Source organism: Meleagris gallopavo, unplaced genomic scaffold (genome assembly GCF_000146605.3).
Source record: "Meleagris gallopavo isolate NT-WF06-2002-E0010 breed Aviagen turkey brand Nicholas breeding stock unplaced genomic scaffold, Turkey_5.1 ChrUn_random_7180001888764, whole genome shotgun sequence".
Classification (NCBI taxonomy): domain Eukaryota; kingdom Metazoa; phylum Chordata; class Aves; order Galliformes; family Phasianidae; genus Meleagris; species Meleagris gallopavo.
The window spans coordinates 1-550 of NW_011152528.1; the positions used below are offsets into that span (position 1 = coordinate 1).

Consider the following 550-nt stretch of genomic DNA (forward strand, 5'->3'; position numbering starts at 1 on the left):
CGCGCAGCCCCCCCCGCGGGCACGGACGGAGCCCCGGCTCCCTCACAGGCACTCGTGCAGCACCTGAGTGTTGGTGCAGTTGAGGCAGCTGACGTGGCAGCACCAATGGAAGGTGCAGTTGCAGCGCTCGGTGACGCGCTGGGTGCGAGTGCGGAACCCCCTCCCGCAGCACAGCAGCTCGCAGCCGTCCAAACCCGGCGAGGAACTGTTGCACGCCCGCCCCGCCGTCCCCGCCGTCCCCATCTTCCCGCTGGAGGTGCAGAAATTGGGCGATTTCTCGAAATAAACCAAATCGTGGGGTGAGGGAGGTTTGTGGGCCGGGTTTTCGGGTTCCAGGTGGTGCAGCTCGACCCTCGAGGCTCGGTTGCTGCCTTTGTTGCCGTAAATGACCCTGGAGGCTCCGTCGAAGCGATCTTTGAGGACGTCGCCCACGGCTCGGAAGGTGGGCAGGCGCATCCAGCAGGTGCGCACGGTGCAGGAGCCCGACATGCCGTGGCATTTGCACTCCTGGCGCATCTCTGAGAACACCGTCTGCAACGGGAGGGGAAAG

The 550-nt window shown here is 65.5% G+C and overlaps 1 protein-coding gene across 1 annotated transcript; it reads right to left on the reverse strand.

Annotated features, from left to right (window-relative positions):
• Positions 1–22: 22 nt before the first annotated feature.
• Positions 23–529, reverse strand: LOC104916364 (protein Wnt-1). The gene has a single exon (XM_010727408.2). The coding sequence runs from the start codon at positions 514–516 to the stop codon at positions 43–45; it is 474 nt and encodes a 157-aa protein (XP_010725710.2). The 5' UTR covers positions 517–529; the 3' UTR covers positions 23–42.
• Positions 530–550: the final 21 nt, after the last annotated feature.